The sequence below is a fragment of the Nematostella vectensis genome, chromosome 6 (assembly GCF_932526225.1).
Source record: "Nematostella vectensis chromosome 6, jaNemVect1.1, whole genome shotgun sequence".
Classification (NCBI taxonomy): Eukaryota; Metazoa; Cnidaria; class Anthozoa; order Actiniaria; family Edwardsiidae; genus Nematostella; species Nematostella vectensis.
Window position 1 is genome coordinate 15,430,344 of NC_064039.1, and position 27,449 is coordinate 15,457,792.

General features: G+C 37.9%; 2 protein-coding genes and 3 long non-coding RNA genes across 5 annotated transcripts; 3 read left to right on the forward strand and 2 right to left on the reverse strand.

Annotated features, from left to right (window-relative positions):
* Nucleotides 1-887: 887 nt before the first annotated feature.
* On the reverse strand, nucleotides 888-8,596 carry LOC116611518. Its single transcript, XR_007312014.1, has 2 exons — nucleotides 6,593-8,596; nucleotides 888-1,174 (listed from the first exon to the last, which is right to left on the reverse strand). It is a non-coding gene; the product is annotated as an uncharacterized LOC116611518 (long non-coding RNA).
* On the forward strand, nucleotides 2,214-12,958 carry LOC116611515 (probable caffeoyl-CoA O-methyltransferase 1). Its single transcript, XM_048729268.1, has 6 exons — nucleotides 2,214-2,403; nucleotides 9,369-9,477; nucleotides 10,650-10,774; nucleotides 10,844-10,898; nucleotides 12,142-12,275; nucleotides 12,613-12,958. The coding sequence occupies exons 1-6, from the start codon at nucleotides 2,296-2,298 to the stop codon at nucleotides 12,766-12,768; spliced, it is 687 nt and encodes a 228-aa protein (XP_048585225.1). The 5' UTR covers nucleotides 2,214-2,295; the 3' UTR covers nucleotides 12,769-12,958.
* LOC125568018 lies at nucleotides 2,410-3,271 on the forward strand. The gene is made up of 2 exons (XR_007312012.1): nucleotides 2,410-3,015; nucleotides 3,087-3,271. It is a non-coding gene; the product is annotated as an uncharacterized LOC125568018 (long non-coding RNA).
* Nucleotides 12,959-13,290: 332 nt separating the features above from the next.
* Nucleotides 13,291-26,241, forward strand: LOC5503582 (nucleolysin TIAR). Its single transcript, XM_032371865.2, has 15 exons — nucleotides 13,291-13,929; nucleotides 14,002-14,030; nucleotides 14,135-14,231; nucleotides 15,670-15,768; nucleotides 17,694-17,751; nucleotides 19,478-19,565; nucleotides 20,819-20,894; nucleotides 21,156-21,186; nucleotides 21,383-21,448; nucleotides 21,613-21,702; nucleotides 22,061-22,145; nucleotides 23,085-23,175; nucleotides 23,566-23,771; nucleotides 23,925-23,959; nucleotides 24,895-26,241. Exons 1-15 carry the CDS (start codon nucleotides 13,918-13,920, stop codon nucleotides 25,068-25,070), a joined length of 1,239 nt encoding a protein of 412 aa, XP_032227756.1. The 5' UTR covers nucleotides 13,291-13,917; the 3' UTR covers nucleotides 25,071-26,241.
* On the reverse strand, nucleotides 15,758-18,044 carry LOC116611517. Its single transcript, XR_007312013.1, has 2 exons — nucleotides 17,842-18,044; nucleotides 15,758-16,520 (listed from the first exon to the last, which is right to left on the reverse strand). It is a non-coding gene; the product is annotated as an uncharacterized LOC116611517 (long non-coding RNA).
* Nucleotides 26,242-27,449: the final 1,208 nt, after the last annotated feature.

A 27,449-nucleotide genomic window follows, 5' to 3' on the forward strand; every position in this document is an offset into this window, starting at 1 on the left:
TACAGAGTGTAACAGCCATTGAAATAATGCCAATCTGTGAGAAAAGGTTTCCACAACAGCTATTCTTTTTTCTTTCAATTACTCAATGGTAAAACATTTTGCAGTCTGGTGTGAATCAAAGGTTATCTTTACACATAAAAGAATTTTTTTTAGAAAAATAACCAGGGGTATAAGCAGATTTTTGTATAAAATTTAAAAACTGCAAATATTTTATGATATAATAAATGTATCAATTGGTTTATACCCCGCGAACGCCAGCCCAGGGAAATTCAGAGAAAAGGGCCTCTGCTAGCATGGTGCTTGGTTTATCACAGTCAGATCATATTAGGAGGGCCAGGGGGACTAGTAACAATTGAAAGCTCTCCTCACAGATAATGCCCTCTTGTCTGGCAATGGAACCTTCACAGGGGTTGACGGTAGGAATAGTGTTGTCATTTGCTTAACATCACAAAACAGCCATAGATCAAAAAGCAGTATGGTTGTAAATTATTCCTCAACATTACTTAAAGGATTAGAAAAGTTGTAGGGGAGATCAATCTGGTATATTCATTACACAATGGTACTGTATTCTCATTTAAATGTTGTATGTCATAAGCTTTGCTTGACTAAAGAATTTTAAGCAACATTATTCATGTATTTACATTTTTTCCACTGATGAATGAGAAGTTTGATTTGGCAGTTTTTCATGCAACTTACACACTCGATGACCCCAAAGATCATATGGCCACCAAGCTTCTGGACATGGGGATTTGCCAGTTCACTTGGGGGGAGGGGCGGAGCTACTCCATTTAGGATTTTGGTATCCACAAATATTTTGAGATTGAACTATTATAAATATAATTAACAGCTCATGGAATGTGTGTTATCTTTTGGGTTGTTGTTTTGCCTTTTGGGTCAAATTATCAGGTTAATTATCATATGGGTGTGCATATTTGTTGATAGATGCTTTTAAAAAAATGAGTAAATTGTAAAGAGTTCATATAATAGTGTTTTGCTTTGTTTTCTATTGACATCTTTAAAGGGTATGAGACACATCCATTTAGGTATTTAGGGTTATTTCTGCAATGATTCCTCCAAAACCAAAATCTTGGGGTATCACCTGGGAGCCAGTATGTCCATCTTAACCACATAAAGCATTGGTCCTAGGGAAGAGAGGCCAAAACAGTACTCATACCTAGAATAAAATGTGATACTGAACATTTAATTGAACTGTAGACCTTGATATAGCTAAACTTTACCAACAAATACACAAGCACCAAGAACCTGTGTCAGAAAAACATAGCTAACAGTAACAACAAAAAAAGTTAATAAAAGAGTTTTATTATCCCAACAATAATAGTTATAACATCTAAACATTAATTACAAAAATGACATGAATTACTGTGTAAGTAACTAGATTCAACCGAAGTTGAATATACATATCTGTATTTTTTCCCTATTCAATAAGTAGGTACTAATAGTTTAGTGAGGGAGGGAGACAACCGTTCTGAAAAGAACAGTTAGAAGCTGCGTTCGCCCAAATTTCCGAATCTTCGTTACACAAGATAAGCTGGTCAATATCTTTGGCGACCTTAGAGGTTTTATTTAAGTCAGAGATTTTAATAATAATAACGATACAGAAAATTTGTGACATTGCTTCCTACAACAGTACCTCGGCTGGTTACGGAAATCTCACCGCTGTTCACTTCAAAATCTGACAACAGGTGAGGCAAAAAGTCCATAGCCGTTGTAGCTAGTCATTAATGAAGTTAAACTATTTTCAGAGTGATCTCATAGGAACAGTTGAGCTGATCTTGATGATTTTCTTTTCGAAACAATGTCTTCATGCTTTTTTCCGCGCCATGTTTCTGTCACTACTCATTGATAGCAGAAAATCCGGAAAATGTTCAGCGAATCGGTAGCAGATTGCCTGTCATCGTGGAGATAATGCTCCATGTTTTTTTTAGTCTTGGGCGGTCAAATTTTTATCAAAGAACTTTCTCCCCCCCCCCCCCCCCCCCGGAAAAATTTCGCACCCCTCCAAGGAAAATCCTGGGTACGGGCCTGTTAGGGATGGAGAATGAATTGAATGAATGAATCGAATTCTCGAATTTAGAGATTCGACTTCTCGTTCTCTTAAGGCCGGCCGTGGTATGCTGTAAGGTTTGTTGTACAGAAAAGAGTTACGGTATACCTGTGGAGTAATCGCAAATCAATAGTCACATAAGCACGTGATGGTCATGTGGTTTTCTAAGAATAATGTGAGACAGTATAACTCTTGAGTGTGTATCTTCTCTTATCATTCTACTCTCCGTCATGGCTGGTAAAATCGCAAAGAGCCATCATCAGGCGGATGACCCAGTTATGAAGTATGTGATCAACAATTCCCTGCGAGAGCCAGAGGTTCTACGCAAGCTAAGAGAGGTCAGTGATAGTTTTCTCAAGGCAGAATGTATTCCTATTTAAAGTCCGCTTATGACCAGATTTAGACCTGTATTTTCAAGCTTCTATTAACTTCGAGTCCTTCCTACATCTTCAATGTATACTTCAAGTGCATAATCTATTTAATTAGTGAATTTGGGCGTGTGAATTATGGCATTTAAAACATCGTTTTTACGTCCGCCATTGTTTTGGTGTGATCTCTCTTGAGCCCGCGAAAAGGATGCGGTTTCTCACCTCCTACGTCACATACTCAATACGCTTCGCGAGCTCAGACGCCGCTTCTAGTTGAAAATACTCAAGAATTTCTTTTATCTCGACACTTTCCGAACTAAAGTCTTATGGCTTAGTTAACGAGGCAGCGCAGTATTTCAGAAAGCGAAGAGTTATCCGTAAGCTCTAGTTTTGACTCAGAGTCGGAGCTTCTTGAATCACAACCCGAGCTTTTGGATAGTGAATTTCATGGCTACGACGAAAGCCTCGATCCCGTCCCAAACGAGGAAGAGGCTGCTGAATACGAGCAGCAACTCCACGAGGAGAATGAGCAAGAAGAGGAGCTTCTCCGAAGATTTTCAAGGGAGCAAGTATTTCCACATGGTAGGTATTTTTATATTGTTGTTTTGATGTTTCGTAACGACCAACTGCTCATGGTGATCCAATTTTACCAGGTTCAAGTGATCGAACTGTTCGCTCAAGTTATTAGTCACAAAGGAAGAATGCCGATGCTGCACAGAGTTTGCAACATGCAGCGAAAAATTACAAGAAGTTGGTTTGGAGGGATGCATTGTTGACCATCCAGGATTCAGTGTGAATTGCCTCAACGAGTGGGTACTACGGACAGCAGCTGTTGGACTAAAAACAAGGAAGAAAAAATCCTATACTTCTGTCAAATCTGCAAAAAATGCATCCGAATCTGAGTAAGTTTCTAAAGATAAAAGATCTATGTAAATATATGCTCCCACTAGCTAACAAAAGAAAAGGAGGGGAGAGGATTTTAATTTAGGAAAATGAAAAAGCAAGAGATACATAATGTCTTAAATCTGATCAAAAGTCAAACATATTATATTATTTCAGTATTGAAGTCCTAAAACCAAGAAGCTATTAATGCTGATTAAGCTTATAATTTAAAAGCAAAGCATACAGTATATTTATTAATGCATCTTGACCTCTTTGAATTCACTCCACAATCCCACACTCATTTCCTATTGTCAAAACTCCAATGCTCCCATTCCAATAACTCATTTTCAGGATGTTATTATTATTTCTTCAGATTTCTGAGGTCTGTGGCCTACAGACAATACGTGCGCCTGGTATATGAGTGTGTCGGGTGGTCAAAGAGGGCATCTCTCCCAAGTTGTGTCTACAACAAAATACGGGAAGCATTCCCTAGCGAAACATTTCATGGATTTGAAGAGGATAAGGAGGATGCAAACTCTGAAGACATGGAGTTTGAATAGGATTTTTCTTCCTTGTTTTTATTCCAGCAGCTTCTGTGCATAGTAACCACTCGTTGGGACAATCTACACTGAGCCCTGGATGGTCAACAATACATCTCTATAAACCCACATTCTCAATTTGTTTTGCTGTTTTTGCAAGCTCTATGCAGCATTGGTATTCTTCCTTCATGACTAATCTCTTAAGTGAACAGTGCAAGCACTTGCACCTGGTGGAATTGAGCAGTGAAACATCGTATTTATTTCTCATTAATCAGTTTCCATGTTAGCCAAATTGCTCTGAATTGACAATTGTATGTACATATTTTCAGCTCATTCCATTATGCTGACATAAAAACAGAAATCTTAGATCATTTGTTTATAAATAATGACCCCTCACTGCCCTAATCAACTACATGGAACACATTGGCTCTGGGAGGTATGGTCGTAGCATCTATGGGTGTGTCTTCTGCTAGGGCGGGTGGGTCTATGGGGTGAGATCCTTGTGAAGTAATGGTATTGATTAGCGCATCTCCAAGTGGGGCCGGTGGGTCTACCGGGTGGGATTCTTGGAGGTGCAAGTTATCAGTTGACATGTCTCCAACTGGGGCAGGTTGGTCTATGGGGAGGGTTTCTAAGGGGGGGCATGGTTTCAGTTGGTGTGTCTTCAGCTGAGGCAGGTAGGTCCAAGGTAGAGACCGTGGAAGATGTTGTGGCAGATTCATGAGCTCGCACCTAGAAAATAATTAAGGATTGAGTTCAGAAAGCCATCAAAAGAACATACAGTCAGATAGCCAATTTAACACGTGAGAGCGAAAATATGTTTTCTCAAGGATTTCAGACATTTTGAATTAAAATACTTCCTGCTTTTAAAGAACTTCCTGCTTTTAAAAAACCTTTTTTAATTGACTAGAGTAATTTATTATCTAAAAAGAAAAAATATAAGAAAAAAACAAATATTATTACCATTCCACTGTCACCTGCTGTTGCTAAAAGCTCCTTAATTTCCTGTAATTGGGATATTAAACAGATTATGAAGTGAAAAATTCCGCTTTCTCCAACAGTAATCACGTAATAGAAAGATAGAGTGGTTTTCAAAATCCCGTTAAACAAAATTTTTTAATGTAATAGTCAAGCCAGAACAAAAGAGAACAAAGACATTGCAGTGTATTAGTAGTAAATAAACTAAATAGTACTTCACGGGATTTTGAAAACCACTCTAAGACTGCGAGCTAGCCTACAAGTTAAGTACTTACTTGAATTTTAGAAAGGAAATGTTGGGGATTAGCAATAATATATGCGTGAAATCATTGTAAACATGAGTACAGGGAGAGTTGTAATAAGAAGTGAATGTAAACTATTTGATAAATATCCGTTAAATGCAAAAGAACTGTACCTAAGAAATTATTTAGGCCGGGGTAAAGAATTTCCATGGCAGTTATTGGTGAAAAGGAAAAATAGCATGTAGAGATATTTATAAAACTCACCTTTGCTCTTTGACGCAATTCCCGGTCCGATGGTGAAGCAATGGTTTTCTTTGGTTTCCAAATTGTTGGTTCGGATCCCTTTATCAAATAGCGCTTTAACTCGGACCCCTCGCCAAAGTGATAGCATTCTCTCTCGAAGTGGTCCGAGCACACAACAAAACGACCCAACGGATTGAAATTCTTCGAGTGGAGTCGTATCCACTCTGCCTTTTTTGGACCCGATTTTGGGCTCAAATAAAGGCTTTTCCCTGCTTTATGATTGTTTTCACAATCCTGAACAACGCATCGAGATCCGGTCATTTTAAATGCGATAAAAGCAAAAAGTTTTATGAGTTATCTTATGTTTATCTCTTTCGAGTAAGTAAATTAGCCATGTGCTCCAAAAGCGTATTGAGTATGTGACATCACGTCCTGGTTAGTTTGACATTTTGACAGGTGCAAGGTAACCAGGTCAAAGGGACACGGCAAATCAATGGCGGATGTAAACCTACAATATTTAATGAAAATTTCTACATGGTTCCACTATCATTTACAGCAGTCTGACTAGACCAGTGCTTAGATTAGGTATCTTACTCAGGATCTAGCAAATATACGGCTTTCTAGGCGGTTTGATCATAAGCGAACTTTAACGCGCGATTGATATCATTACGATGAAGGAAAATTGAGTACTACTGCAAGCTAGGACGAGCTTCCTAATAGAAAATGGTCCGCTAAATGGGTAAACAAACCCCCCCCGTTCAAAATCCTGGCTACGGGTATGCATAATCCATTTGCCCAACACCCTCAACAGCGCAGCCTGGTTTCCATATGGTCGTGACAGTCGTAAGTAGCCTGAGTATCTGGCGATTTTATTTTTCAAAAGTTGTAGAGGAAAAATAAAAGTACGCCTGACACAAATACAGGCCACTGTCGAAATACGTCGGCTGTCAATTTTCCAAAGACTCGCGTGGTGGCAAAATCAAATACCCAAATCAAATTATAAACAGCATTTATGTAAATCAAAACTACATTGGTGTTATATGCAACGGTAATAATTTTAGTAACGACGAACCCCGGTGAAAGTAACTTTATGCTAAATAATTTGAAAGGCAAAGATAGTTGACGGTTGACGGGGGTTTCTTAACGGAATTTATGACTTCTCTACCCCTACTAAGGAAAGAGACAAGGTTGGAGGCGCCATTTTCGGTAGCACTCAAATACTGTCGCATACGCGAGGAAAATACAACAAACAGACCTATGCCAAGGTACACTTACATTCGATATGTGGCAAAACATCCGAGCTAAATCATTTTCCCTGGCCGCTAGCCATTTTTTAAAACGAGTAAGCAGCCATTTTACTCCTTGACCGACGCCGTTGGACAATAGGTACGCTCGGCTGAACACTGAGCCCAGGGGGGAGGGAATTCAAGAAAAACAGATGGGATGCTTGACAGCAAAATCAATTTTAACCCTAAAGGATAGCACTAAGGGCGTGGTCAACAACAATTTTTAACGGTCAAAGGAATTTTTTATCCTGAGAGATAGCATTAATAAAACAATGCTTGTTTAAATTGGCTGATGGATCCTGTATTATTGTGTTATCGACAATAAGGTTGGAAGTATCAACCAATTGACTTGTATTTATTGTAATTATACAATTGAGCGATTAGGCCACCATTAAGCGTGCGACACCCTAAAAGATAGCAGAGTCGGAAAAATCCTACTCCCCGGGCATTAAAACCCCTAAGAGATAGCAGAATCGGAAAAAAATCCTAAAACACTCCCTAAGAGATGGCAGTTGGTAAGAATTTTATACCCTTGACCACCCCGGGCCATGTTGCATCTCTGTTCTTACATATTCTTGTTTGTTTGTGTCTAGAGGAGAAAACTCTCTGTTGATATTAAATCCCGTTGAGCATGCAAATTTCCCTGCTAGTAGGCCTCTTTTCTCTGTATTTTGCCTACCTTTTGGTTTACACGATTGAAAACTGGTTATGAGCCTGTTTTATTGAGAGGTGTGACAGCTGTTAGAGATGGATTTACAAATAAGGTAATGTTTTGAAACTCAAGCTATCAGATTTCCAGAACCTTTGACAACAAAATGCTCACACTTAATACCATCGCATAAACAAAATAAGAATGAATTGTTAAAGTAGAAGTTGTCTTTCAAGATTGCAGAAGTTCGAAGCTGATCGACACATGTTTCTTATTGAAATGAGTGCTGTCATTGATTGTCTTGGCCTTGTATTAACTTATGTAGTAAAATTCTGGAGTATCGGTCTTCTGGTATTTTAATAGTCCTATTTACAGCAAAATAAACTTTAGCCTCAATAAGCTACAAATCTGCTACTAACCTCAAGCAAGCGCTTTTACAGAGAGAGTTCAGAGGAGCTCAAAGTGGCTTCTCATGGTAACTGCAAAAATAATTTTGCCCATGCTCGATGGGATTCGATAGTGGCTATTGGCAAATAGCCTGCGTACATCTGGTAAACGCAAGCTTAACCTCTGGAACTATTTCCGGCTGCACGCAGGCTACTTGCAAACGGTGTTGATAAAACCCGGATTGGAACGGATCAGATTGGAATATGGAGATGACAGAAAGTTTCACAATGTTTTTGTGGAGATTATTCATCTCAATAATGACACGGTAAGGGATCAATCGAGGTCAAAACAACGGTACTTCATAGTGGCGAATTCGGTATTTCATAAACCATCGTCTCAAAGGGTGCTGTGACACTATTTTAGTAGTCTTCAGATTTTTTGTAACTAGAACATTGTGTTACTACTTTTAGGTTAAGAGAGGCCCTCATAAAGCGATGAGATTCTCAGGCCCTGTTCAAACTCAGTGGCAGCGTTGGCTCGAACGCGCGCGACGTTTCATCCAAAATCTATTTTAACTCGACTCTTCTATTTGGTCTTTCGGTCGAGCTACACTACATAAGCGTGACTTGGTATTGAACTCCGCATGTTTTACTAATTCAACTGTAAGGACATAAGGGAATTGAGTTTGACACGACGTTAATACAACATTTGAAACGGGCCTAGCAAAAAAAGCGTACAAGTCGGCATTTGAGTTTAAATCCTAGACACTGTGTTTAGTTAAGGGTATCTATCTAATTCCTTGCATTATGAAGTGCAATAACACCTCGAAATACCAATAAAGTGTACCTGATTTTGGTGCAGAAGTGTGTTTTTCATGTGGAGCACAACATTAAGGGTTTTCATCACGATGCATTAAATATTCCGCAAAAGATCAACAGTTTAAAACCCAATTTTTAGGAAAATCGAGAAAGATGATGGGTCTCGCCCCCCCCCCCCCAAAAAAAAAAATAAATAAATTAAGTACCGTTGTTTTGACCTCGATCCTGTCATTGGGACATATAATCTCCACAGAAACATTGCAAAACTTTCTGTCATCTCCATATTCCGATCCAATCTGATCCGGGTTTCGTCAATGCCGATTGGCAAAGCCATCTCCTGTGGACAAAAACAAACAAGAACGTGAAAGAACAGAGTAGCAACAGATAAGTGAACTGATAGAAAAAAAAAGGAAGAAAACTCAGGTAATATGACAAATTGGAAAGCTCTGCTAGCAGGGAAATATGACAAATTGGTTCAAGAGACAATTTTGCACACCCCTCCTTGGCAGCCAAAAGTGGGTCTTTCTTATTAAGGAATCCTCAAACCATTTGCTTTTTCCATATGATACCTATGACTGTGCATCCCCCCCCCCCTGAATGAATCCTGGGGACCCGTCTGAGTTCCACATGCACAGATGAAGTGATTTCTAAGTGTGCTAGATCACCAAACACATCAGTTAACTTTTTCTAGCATGTTTTTTCCAATAGGAGAGTTGCAACCCCAATCCACAACCCCTCCCAAAACCTGCACCTGTATTGACACAACAACAAGCCAACAACATAGCAAGAAAAAAAGGCTTCAGTGAACATTAGAACACAAGGGAATCCTCCTGCTTATGAAGTTAATATTCCTGGTCTGACTAATTTAATTGATTATTTTAATTTAATAAGTTCACATTTTTTGTTGCCAGGCTACTTTCAAAAACACTCAGAGAAGCTTCATGCTTGTTGCTCCTGAAGAAGCACAGCTCTTTAGAGTCATATTGCCACTGCTTAACCCCCAAAAGTGCATTGAGATAGGTAAGCTTCACAATCTGTAGGTTGCCTAAACGCTATGATGTTTTAAGGGGTAAATACTGGTGCTTGTTTTCAGAACAAATATGATAGGGTGTAAACAGTTTTGTATACGAGGGCAAAATTATCTCAAAGTGTGATTTTTGGGTGGTGATAATCAACATTTTTAACCCATTGACTCCTGGCTATTTTTGAGCTGAATTTACAAAAAACAGACTGAAAACAGACACCCTCCCCCCTATTCTGAGTTTTATACAGCCCTTCAAAGTCAAACACAGCTGCACCTAGTCAGTGGTATCCTAGCTTTCCAACAGTGCTTTGCGGTCCCCACTTTTAATCCCTCGTCGTTGTGCTGAAGCGAGCACAAGTTGATGGTTGCTTGTATTTTTCATAAAAAATACAGCTATGAGCATATTAGGAGAGTGTCTCAGGACATCATGAAGTCTATTGGGGCATAATTGAGTGCTTTGCTTATGGATATTTGCACGCAAAGGTGGATTCATGATGATTTTTTCTTGTTTGGCTTTGCCTGGATGAGAAATTAATTTTCTAATGAATCACCACAGCTCTCCTAAATGCTGTCTTTTCTGAAACCAAATTGATTTCAAAATTGTTTACACTGCTATTCTGGGTCTGTATGACCTGGAATTGACTTGTTTGGCTTCGGTGTGAAAAGACTTATAAAAAACCATTTGACTTTGGGGAGAGGGGTGTTGACTGGCCCTCCCCTCGTAATTTTTCCCCTGGATCTCCCAGAATGCTTTGCAATCCGTAAAGGCATCCAAGTGGTCTTACAAGCCTTCAAGGAGTAGACATTGTGTTTTGGGGCCATGGAAATGAACCTTGAGGATCAGAATAAAGGTATCTATTTGTGTCTTGAGCTGTGTTTGCTGATATCTCTCCCTTGTGTGGTATTTTGAGCATTTTATTGAGAGGGGTGATTCTGCTTTTCTTTCCTTGTTCGATTAGAAATTTGTCAAAGAACCTGTGCTATTATTTGGCTTAAGAGTAGTTGCCAACACCTTGGTTGGATGCATATCTTCAAGACCATTTTTGGGTTGTGGGTACTTCTCAAAGCCGGTACAGGCGGGTTGAGGGGTCAATGTGTTAAGTGCATCCCCCATAACCCCCTCCTCTCACACAGCCACTATATGAATATATGTCCTTTCTATTTCTAGGGGTTTTTACTGGCTATAACACTATTAATATGGCAATGTGTCTACCTTCTGGAGGAAAGGTCGTGGCATGTGATGTAACTGATGAAAGTCTGAAGGCTGTTGACTTTACTAGTTTAGTTAAAGAGGTACTTTTTTATTATTTTCTTTCCCCCTTAGTCCTTTTTTCATTGTAACATAGTCTATCATTTCTTAAGGCAGGAGTTGAGGATAAAGTTGATTTGCGCATCCAGCCAGCAATAAAGACATTGGGTATGTTTTTTTCCATTAATCCGTTTTTGCATGCTTCTGTCAATTAGTAGATGAACAGATGATGGCACAAAACAATTAGATCTATTTATTTTATACCACAACTATACCCTGCGCAATGGGTTGACTTGGATACCTGAGATCTGCAATTTGTTTTGGCCCTGTATTGTGACATGTATGACAGAGATTTAACTGTCCACCACCTTTGGATATAATAAGAATATATGTATAATCTTGTAAATGCCTGATTGGGGGGTGGAAATGGACTCGAGGTGTGCTCCATGAAAGTAGATTGGGCTTGGTAGTCCTATCTTTTGCAGTGTAAAAATCTTACATATACTATCCCCACGAGCACCAAAACAAAATTCAGGAAAACTTAGAATGCATTTGAAAATTATTATTTCTTAAAAATTTCTTTGGTTCACTGCCCCCAATGTGCTATCACTTAGGGGTAAATTTATTTAGATGAAATTTATCATTTCATTTATGTAAGTGCAAGGTGAACAACAATATTTATTTATGCTATCATATTGTATTAACAATATAATTTAGATGATTTATGCTATCATGTAATTATTGTTTAAACAAACAAATTTTGAAATCAAATGAATAGAATATCCAGACTTGAAATTATAGCATATAAGACATATTCTTAAACAACACTACAAAGACAATTCTCTAGATTTCATTGAAAATGTTCCATTAAATTAAAATGAGGGATAACAGTATTTTAGGAAGAAAACAAACTTATAAAATAATTTTCATAGTTTTACATACGACTTCACATGACTACTGACATGTTCACTTCTAAAAAGATACCACAACCAAAGCAGCATCTACATTTGGGAATGAGGGATAACGGTATTTTAGGAAGAAAACAAAACTAAAATAATTTTCATAGTTTTACATATCTCCCACCATCATGTCTTGCCTGACAGGTACCCCCTTTGCAAGGCCCCCAAATGTAGATGCTGCTTTGGTTGTGGTAATTTTATCCAGAGCAGAAAAAAAACAGTTGCATTTTATGACTGGGCTACCACAGGTATCCCAGTAGTTAAAATATTTTTTATGACAAGAGCAATCAAGTTTTGCTCACACCAAGCGTACGTGTGCCCTCTAATAACACATGGACCCTTAACTAATCAGAGTAGTCAGGATTTACAAGTGTCCTTGTATACAATTATTTACAGTACTCATGTTGATCTCTTTAGATTGTAAAATTATGTTTTTGCACTATTTTTTTCAGATGAGCTTATTGTAAATGGTGAGAGTGGTACATATGATTTTGTGTTTATTGATGCTGATAAACCAAGTCAAATGATATACTATGAGAAGTCTCTGGTGCTCCTTAGACAAGGAGGAATGGTCGCAATTGACAATGTATGTATATAATTCACAATAGCATCTGTTTTAAAGCTCCTCTGTTGATACATCAGACAAACACACACACATAGTCGTCAACCCAACTTGGACAGAAATACAGTAAATCTGTGAAAAATACCTAAGAGAGCCAATGTGGGTGAATACAGAGAATGTAAGATTCTCAAAACATTAGCCTTGTGATGAGGTCCAAAATTTTGGGACACCCGCCTAATGCGGGTGAGTTGACAGCCCATGCATACAGACAGACATACAGACAGACACATAGATGGATGGTTAGGTAGACAGACATTGTAATCTTTGGAACAGACTTACTAATATTGCTCTGCTTATTCAGGTGATTTACCATGGAAAGGTTACAAAGGACCCATTGGAGATGGATGAGGGCACCAAATGTATCCATGAGCTGAACATGAAGATCCATAAAGATGAACGAGTTACCATGGCCATGCTCCCTTTTGCTGATGGTGTTACTCTGGCAACCAAAAACTAATCACAACTGTACTTTGTGCTTAAATGTTTTCTAACCATTGTGTACAGCATTTCATATATAGTCAGCTTTAATTTCCATGCGTAGATTATTTCACAGGATGAAAAAAATAATTTAGACATAGATTATTTTTCTTTTGTATTTGTATGTTGGTCAATTTTCCATAAATAAATATTTTATTTTTTCCCTGCTAGAAGAGGCTTTTCTCTGTATTTCGATGTGCTGGCGAATGCCACATAACTGCCCCTCAGTGCTCTCATGCTTGAGTTATGCTTCGCTCTGTGTTTGTGCCCGCATCTCCTTGAGAGCCAGGGTGGGGGGACTCTCCAAAAAAGAAGACGCGGGTGATCGTCTCATCTTTTAGGGTATAAAATTTCAACCAACTGCCATCCCATAGGGCCTGGGGATGTTGAAGGATTTTTCCGAATTTGCTTTCTCTTGGGGTATAAAATTCGACCAACTACTATTCTTAAGGGGGTGGGTTTTTTTTTGCGATTCTGCTATCTCTTAGGGTTAAAAATTCCTTTTACGACATCCAATTTGCCATCTATGAAAGAATTTCTGTTGACCACGCCCAAAGTCCCATCCATGAGGGTAAAAATCGATTTTACTGACGATCACCTCTCTGTTTTTAACGGAGTTCCCAGTACCCAGGATAATAAGCCATTTAGTAGCACTTTTTTCTATCGATCAGAGATCTCGAGAAAAAGGAATAGCTCAAAGACGCCGTAATTATTAGGGGACGAACATTTGATTTCTGAACACAATATTGGGTGTGGTCCATTAGCAATTTCCTAAGCCCTAAAATAAAATTAAATTGTCACGTTTTGCTAAGTTTTACGCCCCCCAAGTGATGGTTCCGCCGTAAAAGAAAGCTACCTCCACCCCTACAAAAAAAACAAGCCCAAAAATCTCACAAAGAAAATTTCGAACAGGCAAACCTTGGTTAAAAGGTACAGGAGAAATTCCGGAGAATCAAGCAGCCAAGCCGGCCGCGAAAGAGCTACACTAGCATATCTCCACAGGGTGCCCCTGAATTACCCAGAGCTCAAAGCGCTTAGCTAGATGTGACGTCACTCTGATCCTAGTGCGCAGACGCAAGCTGTGTGAGAGGGATCTTTACACAAATTTCTCTGGAAATTTTTTTACAAAATGGATCACGAGGTATATAATTTAACTCGAATTTCCTCGTGTTTTTAAAATCAAGTGACTTAATTATTTATCTTTGTATTTCAGTACTTTCCAGAGGAAGAAAATCGAAGTTTGTAAGTATATGGATTCGTTGGTCACAGCGAACAAGAGATAGTGTTTCTCCCCTGCGCTCTGGTTTGCTTTAAGTATATATTTTTTACATTCCTCTTATTTCTAGGTACGTCGGGAATCTTGATCCCAAATGTACACAGGAATTAATATGTTCCATATTTAACAAAATAGCCAAAGTCGTCCGCTGCAAGATGATAAATTCGGTAAGTTGTAATTCCCGGTCTATCTCTGATCTCCCTCTCTCGCATCGCAAAGCGCGATTGGTAAAGACCTCAGATACCGGCTTTCTTTTAAAATGCCGACATTAATGACTTAGATATAGCGCAAGTGCAGTCCCCGATGTCCAAACGATCAACTTAAGATGAATCTCTCGTTTATCGATCAATCTTCCGCGGGAAATCATGGAATATCTCAGTTTTCCAAGTTGTCGCATTGACCATTATTATGATCGTTCAATAGCGCCGAGTATAATCTCTCTGGGGGTTTCTTTAATGTTCAAACAGAATCGCGTGAAATATTACACACTCTTCAATGTGACTCGAAGGAATTTCGGCCTAACCAAAAGTTCACCCGCTAAAATGCTGAAGCGTTAGCTTGACTATAACTAAATCAAACAAACTGACAGTCTAAGTCCAATTTACCTACTAGTTGTAAACAGTGTCGAAATTCCGACATGATGAAATTCTAGAACGCTCGACCGACTGGTTAAATTTCTAAATATCACGCTTGTATCTAAATTGACCACTAATAAAGAACACTTCGGGGCCTTGATACAACAAATAAGATATAAGTTCAATTCTCTAAGGCTTTCCAAGCCTCAAATTGCCCGTTATATTACCTAAAGCGCATAAGCAACTCAACGCTCTGGTCAAACAAGCCATACGTAAGTAAGCTGTGCTCTATATTTATAAGTGCAGTTGACTTGAATAATTACTTGAATAATTCAGTTCCCTTCTCTACGGGCGGTTCTTTTAAATGCACGAAACTGAAAAGCTAAAACGCCTTGGATCTGGGAGAGTTTTCAGCGTTCATGTTAAATCCATTTTCTCCCCGTTTGGTCTCTGGTCCTTTGTATGCTCATCGTACACATACACAATGTTATTCTTACAAATGATTAAAAGGATCAATAATTTTTAATTTATATGACTATGACACAGGTGAAAAAGCAACGGACGCTGCTTATGAGCGAATGAAGGGTATTTGTAGCAATTTGTTCTTCTTTAGATTTCTTTTTCTAAGTAATAATGTACTTTATCAGTGTGCAAATTCCTTGCATTCAATCATTTCTAATATAACACCTGAAATTGGCACAAACTGCCTCTTACAATTCTCTGTGTTAACTATGGCTTTGACATTGTAAAAAAATAAATTCACCATTCTTCATAAACTGCATTTTCCCTTCACATAGCTTGTGTATTTAGAATTTTCAATGCAACCTACTATGACTAAAATATATTTGAGCTTTTCTGTTTAGGCATGTTATATGACTCCAATAATACAATGTCCTATTCATATTTAGCATTACACTCTACATTGCCAATTCATCTTTGTGGAGTTTCTTCAAGAATGAGCAACTTTGTTAATACGTGTGCTGCTTTTAGTATTTTACTTAATTCATGTTTTATTTGCTGTGTTTCTCAGCCAACAGACAAAGGGCCATACTGTTTTGTTGAGTTCGAGACACATGCAGATGCCCAGGAAGCCAAGTTTCGAATGGACCAAAGAACAGTGATGGACAAGGTATATTTAATGGTAACAAATCTGAACAATCTCACCTGATTGTACATGATCAGCATACATGAGTGTGATACTTTTTAAGTATTCTACTCACTTCAACAATCTCTGTTTTTATTTTTCCTACACAACATTTTCAACTGCCTTTAGCGAGCTAACCTGGTAATGAGGTTGAGGCCTATCATTGCAATTTTATTTATTGCTTGTGTATTTATTTGTCCAAGTATTATTATCATGTCATGTGTAATTTAGCCTATTTTATGTTGTTGGAGCACTGCCGCTACTCTCCCCTGCCAACTTATGCCTCAACCCTTATCCTTATACTAATTTGGGACACTCTCACTAAACACAGTATTGCTTAATTGTAAGTTTAACTTCCAAATGGCAAGTTGCTTTGACTTATGTTTAGTTGAGGATATTTAAGCTATATTTTCGCTAAGCAAGAAATCAAATAACTTTTTACAATTCACTGTATGTTTGATTCTAGAATTTTCAAAATTACCAAAGTTCAGAATATGCTATAGTATCATTTTTAGTAGTTTCTCTGTCAGTTTCCCTTCTCTTCCGCCTCTGAGAAGATACCATAAATAATTGCCTGGTGAATAATTCATAATCCCCCGAAGATAAAACACGTCTCAATTTATTTGTGTGAAATTTTAAATTGAAATGGTATTATTGTTCTAGAAAACTTCACCTAGAATTCAGAAGCCTCCTTCTCTTGATTGTAATTCATCTTGAACCCTATTCAGAGGACCTGCCTGGAAAACAAAAATAACCTGTCATTTGTCCATATTATTTAGATAGCATGCATTTATTGAAAACTTCTTTTCATTGTTGTGAGTGTGACAAAATACTTACTTGTTTATTCAGGACTTACTTTTGAAGTAAGTGAGTGTTTTCAGTGATTTTTACCTCATTTTCTTGTTAGTAGAAGTAGGAGAGGTGTTAGTCCATACTCAGGGAAAATTAACAACTTTGAAAGACAGCTTGTAATTTTAATTATGCTGTCAGATTATTCATTCTAATATAATATAATATAGCACCATCACAACTCTGGATTAAATAAAACTTTTCCTAAATATATATAAAAAAATACAATCCTCTATAGTAAACAAGGTAATGTATATATAAATTATCACATTTATGATGTGCAATCATTTTATTAAGTCTATCCAAAAATATAACTCATTTAAGTATCAAAGTGGCTAAAAAATCACTAAGCAAGAAAGAAATAATACAATAAATATAGAATAAACTTGTTTGTGGCCAAATGTCTTTAGCATTACAATTCAATGTCTTAAACCATTTCATTGATTTGTTTTCATTTTATAAAGTGTCTTTAATTTCTTTCTGTGTTCTTCAATTGACACCCATTGAAATTCAATGGTTTTCTAATTATCACTGGTGTGAAAATGTCCAAAAGTAAAATATCTCAATTGCCCCACAGTCATTCAGGCTCCCTGTGTGCAAACTGGCTTTGTAGCTTCCATCGGCCTATATGGTATTCACATAGAGTGTGATGTATCATAATTGACAGGTTCACTGTAGTTGTTTGTACCTACTGGCCACTGATATTTTTCCTTACCTGGGGGTTTGTCTGTTTGATCATAAATCATGCATAGCTCCAAACAATGACATTTCTGATCAAAAAAGCTTAATCAGACTACTCAAGCGTAACGTCCTTGACCCAAGCATCACAACAACCTGTCATTGAAATGAAACTCTGGTCCCTCTGATGCTTTCTTGTCCCTCTAAATGCCAACAGTAATCCACTCACAGGCTTCTAAACTTGAGGGTTGTGTGTAATTTCAATCCTGCTGCACCTGCTGGTAAGCTGGCTACAGCAGGACACCTGGCTATTCTGATGAACTGTAGGGTCAATAAGTGAATAATACATGACCTGCAATCTTCCTGTTTCTTCCACTACCTAGAAATTGAAAGTAAACTGGGCTACCAATCATCCAGGCATGAAGCGGGGAGACACTAATAGTAAGTGATTATTACACCATTTCTTCCTGACATAAACAATTGTATTTTCAGAACCAAGCACTGGTAAGCTACAATGTGTTCAAGAATTACCTTCTTAAATAGCTCTTGTTTCCTCCATACTGATGTTATTTACTCTGTAGTAACTGTATGAGCCAGTTACAGAATGCTTAGCAGACAGAACTCTCTTTGTGTGTGTGAGTGTAATACCTGTGTTTTGCCCTGGGATTTTTGCATCATTCCTGAGTATGGCAAACATAACAGATTTGAAGCTTTTTACTGTCAAACATACTGGTTCTCCTGTCAAAAAACAATTCAAGCTAGACCTCTTATGAATATTAAAATGTATGCCCTGCTTTGGTAGATGTTCTGTCATAGATGCTTTTTAAAACCCAAAAGCCATCATCAACTTATTCCTCCAAAATGACATCAAATTTATCAGAATTTTGATTATATTTTTATAATTGCAACATAATTTCCCTCTGCTGTAGAAGACAACAGAATTATGTCCTCTGAAATGTTTGGCAGAATGATTGGCTTTAATGTAATAAGTTTATTCTTGAATTATTTGAAGCATGTCTTATTCCGTGGCTTTATAAATTCATTTTTTCCCTTTTTTAAAAGGAATGTTAATTCAAAAGGAATAACATTGCATTTTTATCATGCAAGAAATAATAAAAAGCATCATGGGTTAAGCTGTTACAGTATTTGGTTTTCATTTTGCTATGCATTTTCAGTTTATACAATATAAGAAACATTTTTTCTAACAATTTTTGAAAATGTGTACAAAGCAATATGTATTTCCATTGTGGAAATTTTTGTTGCTTTTCCCCTTAAGTCTAAAAGACATTATTATAAAGTAGCTTTAGTGATGTGAAAAATGTTAGTTGAAATCGGTAATGGTCTACCTTCTCTTATAAAAAGAAATATAGTTATGAGTTATCCTTTATAACAAATGTTTGTTGGTTATCTTAAATTGTTTATCTGAAGCCTAATTCAACTTCTTAAAACATCGAGTACAGTATTGTGCTGTATAGTGTTCTAGAATAATCTATAAATACTAGATTCATAAAGTATTTTAGTTGAAAAGGAAGGCTTATATGTTTTCCCCTCTGTTAATAGCTTTGGCTATTTTTGAAAACAATGAGGAATCATAAATTGTGGTTTCACATGCACCACTGATTTGCTACCCAATTATCAGTCAAAAAGTAATTTCTAAGACATTAGTCCAGCCAAAATATTTTTGTTGTACCTTCTCTGTGTTTCTCCTTCGGGGTTAAATAAACCTTAAAATTTATATGGGATGTGGATTAGGATGTGAATTGAATGCCTTTATTTAAGTCAGGAAAACCTCAGTTGTCTTTATTTGGTATATCACCATAACATCTAAAATGACACCAACAACAGTTGTTGTCATTTCAATGTGTAATCCATTCATATTTTATCTTGTTGGTTTCTCAGTTTAACTTGAAAATTTACAAGCTTCTCAGAAATTTGTAGGTTCTTTTTGAACACTAAATTATCTTATACTTAATTTCTTTTCAACGAGAACAGAAAAAAAACAATGCTGTGTTTGATTAAAAAAAAAAAGATGAATTAATACTATGACATTCAAAAGGGGTTTTACTCTATATCTACTATATACATGTACCTATGAAGATGTCTGAAACAATTCAAATTTTGCAGTGATAAATATTATCCTGATCAGGTGCTACATATTGTCTTTCAGATCATTTTCATATATTTGTGGGAGATTTAGCAGAGAATGTTGACAATGCATTACTTAGAAAGACATTCGAACCCTTTGGCGAAATATCGTAAGTATAGAGAATGATTAATATTTCTGGTAGCCTACTTGTAGGCTTTGATAGTTTTTTTCCGGCACGAAAACCCCAAGGCCGCCATCTTTAATAACACGCTCCGCAGGGGGAGGGGGAGAAAAAATGTGTGAGTAAGGGGAAGGGGGAGAGGGTGAAAAGAACGCCTACAGTATGTCTCGCCTTTTTCGTTCAACACCCCTAATATAACACGTGATGGAAAGTTGACAGCTAAATAACATATAATCATTGTCAATTATCTGATTTGATTCTCGAATTCAAAACAAAACAAACTAACGTAGATAGAGCTAAAATCTTGTGCTGCAAAAAGGTAAATAATGCAAGATGTAGCTAATCTCCACTAAAACATAAAAATAGCACCTTAGAATGATAAATTACTTTCAAACGACTGTTGTAGGCTTTGCCCATTTAAATTTACAATAAAATACATACCTTTGGTAGGCCATCATGGGAAAACTTATACAGAGTCTGCAAGAACACAAGAATATTACAACAAGAAATCCCTGGCCGAGTGTTGGTGAGGAATTTGGGTTTCTGGGCTTCCTGCCACAAACTTAACAGAGCGGGTCTGCAAGCCACATGGAAGGCTTATTAGAAGAAATGAATTAAAAGTCACATTCACAAACAAGAATAGAAATAACGAACCATAGCCGAACAGTAGATAAACGCCGACGGTTCCTAAATCTTCAAGAATACCACTAGTCTGCTGAAGAAGCTGATTATGCTCTTAGTGAGCATATTACTAAAACGGAAGAGTTTGTGCGATGTTTCTCTCAGAAACGGTAAAATCATACTTTTACAGAACCCTTTCGGGAACACAGCCATCACATCTTTGTCTTCTAACAAGGCTTTCAAACCTGCCTCATGCTCATCTTAAAATATCGAAAAGACCGAAAGCGCGAATGTGATAAAGCTATGGAGTGATGAGAGGTCATATGCCAATCAGACAACATAATCCGTATACGGACGAAGTTTGAAATCTATGAACGAAAAAGGCGAGACATCCTGCAGGTGTTTTTTCCCCCCTCCTTCTTCCCCGCACATTTTTTCTCCCCCTCCCCCTGCAGAGCGCGTTATACAAGATGGCGGCCATGGTATGCGAACTTCATGGTTTTCGTGCCGGAAAAACTATCAAAGCCTACAAGTAGGCTATATTTCTGGAGTTTTCATGAATGGTCAACTTTTTTAGATGATATTTTTTCTTATACAGTACCTGATCTTTTTGTTGCTAGGGAAGTGCGGGTTGTCAAGGACCCTGCTAAAAACAAGTCTAAAGGGTTTGGATTTGTATCATTCGTAAGGAGAGAAGTAAGTTTTTTTAATACAATATTATATTTCCAATGCTTTTTTTTCTCCCATATTCTCTTTTCATCCATCTGCCAATTTAAAACCTGTCAAAATTTTTTGTGTGAACACTCTTTTAAATGTTTAGTCCAGGAAATTAAGTATTGGGGGTCCAGATTAAACTAATCTAGCAGTAAAACTATTCCCCAATTTGCTCAATTTGAACCTTAGTGATAGGTAAAACAGTTGTAATGTGTCCTCACTGCTATTGCATCTTTCACCTAGGATGCTGCTAAGGCGATAGCGGAAATGGATTGTAAGTTTCTTTTTGGTTTGATGTATGATATTATTATGAACTATGTCTTAATTTGATTCTAAGTATAATTCTTTCTGAATACCAGATGGAAGTATGTCCCATAATTACTGCTTGTGAGCCTTTTCCGCACTTTTGACTGGATAGTGTGTTGTACAGTATGGTTTATCACTAAATGCTCTCATTTTCTTCTCTGTAGCTGTAACAATTGGTGGAAAGCAAGTAAAAACAAATTGGGCTGCTAGAAAAAATAATCCAACTCAAAGTAAGTATGTTTGTGTTAAAAACTTACGTTTTCATTGTTACTGTAGTTGGCTTAACAGGAAATTACTGCCCCTGAAAAACATGATCTTAGCCTTTTTGATCCAGGCCCAAGGAAGCCATTATGTTTCTTGAATTAATAACGTTTTATATCTTGTTTTTACCCAGCAAAGCCTCTAGTCTGGGATGATGTGTTTCATCAGTCCTCACAACTAAATACTACAGTTTATGTTGGTAATTTACCACCTGATGTCAAAGGTATGCTTTATCTTGAATGGCAATTTGAATGCCTGTCTAGCTGTCTAACACAATTCTGGTTAATTCACCCCTTATTCCTCTCCTTTCTATTCGACCAATTCTTAGCTTAATTGCAGGCAGTACTCGTTGCTATCATCACAGAAAACCCTCTCCTTTCGGTGATCAGGCACCATGTTGTATTTTAAGCCGTGTGGTTCCTTCCCCCCCCCCCCCTGCTCTGTGCACGCAGCTTAAATACAAGATGGCACCCGATCACCGAAGGAGAGGGTTTTCTTCTATGATAACACAGAGTACTGTCTGAAAGCAGGCTAACCAATTTTAAAACCCAATTTTCACATTTACCTTTTACTTTAAACAGATTATGAGCTTCAACAGATGTTTTCTCAGTATGGATCTATACTTGAGACAAAGGTTTTTGCAGATAAAGGTTATGCATTTATAAAGTAAGTGTGCCTCCCTTTATTCCTTGTAATTTCTAAAGGGGGTATTGTCAAAGCTGAAAATCTTATCTGGATAGGTATTTTCCATTGTTCTTGGGTTAATGGGTAGTTATAACTACCATACAAAATCACATCAGAAAGCCACACAGGATAAGTTACTAAGCAGTAAAATGTAATAAATAGTATAGAACCAATTTTTAATTGAATGGAGTTTTGTGCTCAATTAAATGGATTGTATTGATCTAGTTGGTTACTCTTCACAAATTCAAGGTTTGGGTATGAATGCCTTAAACACAAACATGCACTATAAAAGGAATAGCTCCGCCCCTTTTTCACAACACACCATTGAGTGAGGACCTCCATTGAGTGAGGACCTCTGAAACTGCCAGATGAAACCTAGCAAAATGTAAAGCTGTACGACAACAGTACAAGAAAATGTTATTAAAGAACTATCAGGTATATTCGGGAAAGTGTTTGGAGTCAATTCTATACAAAAACAAGAGCAAAAACTGTCACTGAGAAGTCAAACGCAGCACACACTCGTTTGAATTAAAAAATAATATTCAAAAACAATGTGCGTGTGCTAATTTGAAATGGTATCATTCAGGTGCGCTCGCGAACAAACAACAAATTTGCAAAATTCATCACCTCAAAACCTATCTAATCCTCTCTGATTTTTTTTGTTATAAGAAAGGCCAATAAATAGACTGTTACTACTTCAATGGTGTGTTTTTTACCAATCTTGAACTCTAATCTAGCTTTCTGGCTTTTCTCTACGGAGCTCTGCACTCAGTGATGTCAAATGATGAATGACAGCTTGCCTTAGGCAAGTCCCTTTGTGTTCTTAAAAGAACTATTTTCAATTCATCCTTATCCACTAGATGTAGTTGTTTTATTAAAATTTTTATCAGTAAGTTAATCAGAGTTGTTCTTGTGGTTCAGGTTTAGTAATCACAATGAGGCAACACACGCAATAATAGGGACACATAATCAAGTCAAGATGGGTGATATAAATAACCCTTACCTTCTACGGGTAAGTGTCCTGACTACTATGTCAAGGAGTGGAGGTGGGCTAGGAGAACATGGGCCTTGGCTTGCATTTTATATATCTGTTAGCATGTTCCCCTTCTAGGGGGTTTGTTACCAAACTTCAGTTCATCCCTTGTTAGATTCGGTTCTTTATTTTTTTTTATTCATTGAAAAGACAATGGTGGAATTTTAGAAGAAGATTCTAAAAACAAAGTTTCTACCTTATTTCCATATTCAATTTTTAAAAAATGGCTAGGATGAGGTGTGGGGGGAAGATAATTATTTTGGGGGGGTTAGCATTTGTTTCACTTGAAATTGCCTGTTTACTTTAACATACACATTTGTAGAGCTATTGGAATATTCTGCCTGATGACTTCATGTGTTTGTCTGTCAGTGCTCGTGGGGAAAAGAGACGCCAGAGATGCTTAACTTCCAGCAGGCGGCATGGCAACAACAGCAATACTACTCTCCATACGTTGGCGCCTACTACCCACAAACCGCCGCCCAGCAACCAACACAACAGCAGCAGCAGCCATCGTATATCCAGTACCACCCCCAATACAGCATGTACTACCAGCAACCTGCCGCGTATGCCGCTGGGTAAGCCTATGCTTTATTACTTTTGGGTGGTGTAGGGGTGATATGTATAATGTAGTTATATACGTAAAGAATTTTAAAAAAAAATAGCTATTATTTGTTGCTTGATGATTTGACTCGTTTTTTTTTTTTTTTTGCTTTTTCCTCTGTTTCCAGGGCGCAACCTCTATACGCTGTGCAAAATTATTCAGGTTGGTATTGCACGGTTGTCTTACTCTGATTTTCAGCGAGCATTGATTGTTTTGACTGCTTTATTTTAACGATAATGATCGTTGTCGTTTATTTTAATCACAAGGATGGTCGAGGTGATCATCTAATGTCAATAGTGATTTGTAGAATCATAAGGATCGTACTGCACTTTCTTTTTGCATTGATTGCTTTGTTATGATCATAAGAATTGTACTAATCTCGCTATGATCAAAAGGATCGTACTGATCGCCTCGCTATAATTATAAGGATCGTACTCATCGCCTCGCTATAATTATAAGGATCGTACTGATCGCCTCGCTATAATCATAAGGATCGTACTGACCGCCTCGCTATAATTATAAGGATCGTACTGATCGCCTCGCTATAATCATAAGGATCGTACTAATTGCCTCAGTATAATCGTAAGGATCGTACTGATCGCCTCGCTATAATCACATGGATCGTACTCATCGCCTCGCTATAATTATAAGGATCGTACTGATCGCCTCGCTATAATCATAAGGATCGTACTGATCGCCTCGCTATAATCATAAGGATCGTCCTGATCGCCTCGCTATAATCGTAAGAATCGTACTGATCGCCTCGCTATAATCATAAGGATCGTACTGATCGCCTTGCTATAATCACATGGATCGTACTGACCGCCTCGCTATAATTATAAGGATCGTACTGACCGCCTCGCTATAATTATAAGGATCGTACTGACCGCCTCGCTATAATCGTAAGGATCGTACTGACCGCCTTGCTATAATCACATGGATCGTACTGATCGCCTCGCTATAATTATAAGGATCGTACTGATCGCCTCGCTATAATTATAAGGATCGTACTGATCGCCTCGCTATAATCATAAGGATCTTACTGATCGCCTCGCTATAATCATAAGGATCGTACTGATCGTACTGATTACTTCCAGCTGCCACCGCTTCGCAGATGAGCACATCCAGCACTACAGGTGCGGCAGGAGTCCAACAGACCCCGCCTCAAGTCACCCAACAGGTTATGGGTATCCCTGCCGCTGGCGGGATGATCGCCACACCCCAAGGTGCAGGCTACGCCATGCAGCCGGCTGCTGGCTACCCCGCCCAGTAATGTCACCCTGGGATCTATCAAAGGCATTTAACCCAAGAAAACAAGGACAATAATAGCTGAGATGCTGATACCCAAGCTCGATCGCTTTGTCGCATCTCAGGTGGCTTTTGTAGTAAAATGTAATCAAGCAACGTTTTATGGCAGGATCAGCAAAATATCGAATCCATGTTCTGACAGTGCTCGAGAAATCAGCGCTTGCGGAGTACCCGCAAAGACCGCTTGGTCCCCGAGCATGTGTTCTGACAATTGACAGTGAAATTCCGATGGCTTGTTGCACACTGATTGGTTGTTTTCTTGGCATTTTGTCAATTTGAATAACCAGCAAACCTAGATTTCTTTGGAAAGCTTTTTTTTGCCACTCTGGTAACAAGCTTGGATTCATAGTGGGTTTGAATTGTATGGATACTAGACCATAATAAAACAACAGACATCTGAATTTCATTGTGAAGTTATCAGGTATCGCTGATACGTTTCTGCTAGACACTGCCATAAGATCTAAGACACTTGTGACCTTGAGGTAACAGTTAATTGTCGGTCAAATAGCGCGCGAATTGAGTCATCAGTGAAAATACAAATAAGAAATGAAAACAAATAAAATTCTCAAAATAGCCAAAGGGTGCCAAAAATGTCTAAATGAAATTTCGGGAGGAAATGAGAGGCAAAGAAAAAATATTAAGTAGAAAAGAAATTTAAAAAAAAAAAGCTAAAATTATGGTTGGTGAGTGCGCGAATTACGCCAGCATAGCAATAGCGGCACTCTGTAGAGCTTTAGTGCGAAGTATGAGCAGTATGGTCTGGGCCGTGTACAGTTCAAAACCACAGAGATCTAACATATATTTTGTATTTATTATCCGTCATGATCGACCATCTTGCTAGAAAATCTATTTTTCTGTAGAGCCCGGGATGGTTTTATAATATTTATGAACCTTTCAATTATGCATTTTCCTCGGCAGTCGGCTCTGATAGCTCCTATTTCTATTATCTTCCCTACTGAAATCCTTTCTCATTGCAAACGAAGTGAAGATCTCTTGTGATAAATGTCACGTGACTATTTTCTACAAATCTTGTCGTGTGCGTGTCGTGTTGTGATCGCGAATTTGAAGTCAAGCGTATTGTCCCGAGCTAGTCCTTGTAATTGTGGCTGAAAATAGAATAAAAAAAGAAGTTTTTATCTTGTTGTATTTGTTTTTTTATAGCTTCAACGATAGATCCTGACTAGTTCCGAGGCGACAACGGTAGCTACATGAGAACTGTTATCATGCATCGCCCAAAAGAATGCATAGGTAGACTTCTAAGGGCGCGTTTTTTTACATTAACAGGCACACGACGACACAGCCAAAAATTGGGCTACAAACGGGCAGGGCTTAACCTACTAGCAAAGGCTTCTTTGTATTTCACTTTTATGTCTTTTTTTCATAGAGCGCATTAGGCGCCCTGTTAGCAGAGTTTCTTTCCTGTTAATTTTTATCAGTTCACTTATCCGTGTCGCGAGTCTGTTCTTTCGCGTTCTCGTTTACGCGAAAGAACAGACTCGCGACACGGATAATTGAACTGATAGAAACAAACAGGAAGAAAGCTCTGCTAACAGGGTAGGCGCCATGGTGGAACGTACACACCGTGGTTATCCCGCTGTGTTCGGTCGCTTTGAAGCTTGAAGAGAGTAATGGACCCGCTGTGGATGTGGACGCTTTTCAGCCATGCGTGCAACAACATCTCAACATCGCCCAAACTGCTTTATGCCTTGGAGACCATAAAGGTCTTTGATAGAATCCCCCCGCCTTTTGGCGGCTGAATGTTTTTATTTTACAGAGACTCCTAAAAGTTCATTAGAGAATAACTCAAACCATAGATAACAGAATAATCTGCTAGACCCTTTAATAACCAAAATTTATTTTCACAAACTAACGCTTGCAGACATCTCTTTAAGGAGAAAGGCACACTCTCTTGTGTTTTCATCTACTTGTAACCCCCTTTACAATTTTAAGTTACGATCGCATAAAGCCAAAATGCAGGTATCTTCTACTGAAAACTTATGGAATGTATTTCTTCTATTACACTTCCGATTCTATTATCTATCTAGAAATATAATTGCGAGTGTCATTTGCGTGCACTAAACTCGACCTCGATAGAAGTACTATATTTGACAAAAGAGCATTTTGTTAAATGAATTTGAGCCTCATACGAACCGAAAAGAGCACAAAGAACTCAAGCTAATGCTTGAAATATATTTGTAGGACCAGAAGCTGAAGATCCTAACCTCGCGGTAACCGAGGTTATGCGGTAACACAATGTTAAACAATCTGTTGCTGCCACATCTTCGAATTCACGCTTAGCAGAAATATCTATATTGTATCGCGTTCATCAATCTGTTGTAAAACC

Coding starts and splice junctions, on each gene's coding strand:
- LOC5503582 (XM_032371865.2), top strand. Junction 21,187..21,382: donor GGCGATAGCGGAAATGGATT/GTAAGTTTCTTT, acceptor TCTTCTCTGTAG/CTGTAACAATTGGTGGAAAG. Junction 23,772..23,924: donor CCTGCCGCGTATGCCGCTGG/GTAAGCCTATGC, acceptor CTCTGTTTCCAG/GGCGCAACCTCTATACGCTG.
- LOC116611515 (XM_048729268.1), top strand. CDS start 2,296: ATGGCTGGTAAAATCGCAAAGAGCCATCATCAGGCGGATGACCCAGTT. Junction 2,404..9,368: donor TTCTACGCAAGCTAAGAGAG/GTCAGTGATAGT, acceptor TTTTGTTGCCAG/GCTACTTTCAAAAACACTCA. Junction 9,478..10,649: donor CCAAAAGTGCATTGAGATAG/GTAAGCTTCACA, acceptor TTCTATTTCTAG/GGGTTTTTACTGGCTATAAC.